General features: G+C 41.0%; 1 protein-coding gene across 1 annotated transcript in view; it reads left to right on the top strand.

Annotated features, from left to right (window-relative positions):
* LOC101863708 (universal stress protein PHOS34) overlaps positions 1-2,595 on the top strand; it is a gene marked incomplete in the record, with an annotated part of 33,059 nt that overhangs the window by 12,119 nt on the left and 18,345 nt on the right. The window contains 1 exon segment of the mRNA XM_005089858.3: positions 263-410. Within this exon segment, the coding sequence (XP_005089915.2) occupies positions 335-410 (76 nt within the window).

Below are 2,595 nucleotides of genomic sequence, written 5' to 3'. Positions count from 1 at the left end.
TGTGTGTGTGTATACAATATATAATATAGTGTATATATATGATATACATACATATATACATTGTATAGAAATATATTTCATTTGAAGAGCACAGGGAGAAGGTGCAGAGTCAAAACATACAACAAAATTACTTTGCAGTACACATCTTTTTTTTTCAATTTTCAGAGTCCACAACTCAGCTACAAAATCGTTGACCAACCGATCTGACGTAGTGCTGTTCTCGGAATAAACTTACCAAATTAATTCTTTTTTCTTTAAACAGATTACAAGGCTGTGAGCCCAGTGCTTGGATAAAGGACTCATTCAAACAGTAATTTATCCGAAACAGTCGGAGATGGCCGGCAAAGAGGATGCTTTTATTGTGGTTTTAGCAGTGGATCAAAGCGAGCACAGTGAATTCACTTTTAAATGTAAGTACAAAGTCGTGTCATCGTTGTCGTCGTAGTCGAGGTCATCCTCCTCCTCCTCCTCCTCCTCCTCCTCCTCCTCCTCCTCCTCCTCCTCCTCCTCATCATCATCATCATCATCATCATCATCATCATCATCATCATCATCATCATCATCAGCATTATCATGTTAAGAGCCGCTAAGCATAATATTGACAATGGAGCCGAAAAAGAGCCTCGCTCTCGCTCGAAGATTTCTTTGTGGAGTCCGTCAGGCCCATTAAGAAAAAAAAATCATCATCATCATCATCATTTCTGTCTTCAACATCAGCAGCCGTAGTAACAACAACAATAGCAGCAGCAGCACATAACATAACACCGCCATACTGATGATCATCAGATGTGCCAAACCACCTTAGACCAACAGCATCTCCAACTTAAGAAGAACATATTTCCTTTCTATTCACTAAGATGACACCGGAGACTGTGGTGTAGCCTGAGTTTGATTCCCGTAAGGGGTCAGTTTTTACCGAGAATCTCGATCTTTCTTCTGGGACGTTGTATGCCCCTCAGCCCGTTTTGGCGTCGACTCCTAAATGACCCAAAGAGTGTCAACGGGGGCGTAAAAAATACCAATATTTTAAAAAATATATACAGTCACAAGACATCAAACTTGTTTTGGCCGGCGAATACAAATCGCATTACACCTACATAGAAAATATCAGGATAATCTCTTTCCAAATATACATGTAGTTTCGCTTTTTGGGTTAACCTTATTTATAAAGTTAGATAACACGAAAACATTCTTATGGACTTATTGCAGATTTCATATCATATCCAACCACCACATATTTTCCTGAAAGATAGCAATTTATTTATTTATAGACGGGTCAGACTTGTATACAAAACTCAACCAAGCCTTACCTGATCCTTCTTTCTTTAACGCTCTCACCACGACCCCCCCCCCCCCCCCCCATCCCTTCCTGGTTTTACCTCATCGATTTCCCGCCTGTGTTTTTGACACCTGGGAATGCCCGTAGACCACCTAGGGGCTTAGCTCAGCGTCCACTCTTATTATATACTCTGCAACACTGAAATGAGCGTGTTATTGTGGGGAATATGGAAGTTCGAATTGCAGCCTCGTCTAGAGTAGTTTACTTTTGGAGTGAACAATTGTTTGGAGACGGAGATAGACAGGACGATAGATTTTAAAAACGCCCTCCCCCCTAAAAAAAACAACAACAACAAACAAACAAACAAAACAAACCCCAACTGATTCAGATAATATATTTTTGAAGAGATATTGATGTAAACGAATTCAGTAACACAGATAGATAGGGAGAAATGGATGGATGGATGGATGGATGGATGGATGGATACATATGGGTCGATACTGGTGAACGAAGCGGAAAATAATGACAACCATTAGGAAACTGTTCCATTGAATCGTGGATCGAAGGAACGGATGCATTAATAGGCGTTGTGTGTTTAAATGGACAAACACACACACACACACACACACACACACACACACACACACACACACACACACACTCACACACAAACACAAACACACACACACAGACAGACAGGCAGACAGACAGACAGACAGACAGACGGACGGAGGGACGGACGGACATACAGACAGACAAGCAGACAGACGTACATGAGAGGGAGAGAAGGCGAGGTACGGACACGGAAACAAAGAGAGGAGGAGTGAGAGAGGAGGAGAGAGAGGGGAGGAAGAGGAAGAGGAGAGGGAGGGGCGGGGCGGGAGAAAGAGAAGGGGAAGGCAGATACACCAACAAAACAAACAAGCTAATAAACAAAGACAAAACAAACAAACAAACATGAAAACAGAAAACTATTATATTCATACAGAAAGGCTTACATTAAGAACTGAACCGATAAATTGTCAATTAATGTGTATCGACTGACTCCGTTTTCCTTCTGCAGTCCACACGAATGCTTTGGAAGCTTTGGTTCAAATACTCATTCTTCATATTGTATCAAGGTTTTCTCCCTATAATATTATGCACCCTTGAGAAATGGCTGTGGAATTACACACACACGCACACACACACACACGCGCGCACACAAACACACACACACATACACATATACATACATACATACATACATACATACATACACACATACATACATACATACATACATACATACATACATACATACATACATACATACA

Source organism: Aplysia californica, unplaced genomic scaffold (genome assembly GCF_000002075.1).
Source record: "Aplysia californica isolate F4 #8 unplaced genomic scaffold, AplCal3.0 scaffold00010, whole genome shotgun sequence".
NCBI classification, from domain to species: domain Eukaryota; kingdom Metazoa; phylum Mollusca; class Gastropoda; order Aplysiida; family Aplysiidae; genus Aplysia; species Aplysia californica.
This window is presented reverse-complemented; position numbering and strand designations above follow the sequence as displayed.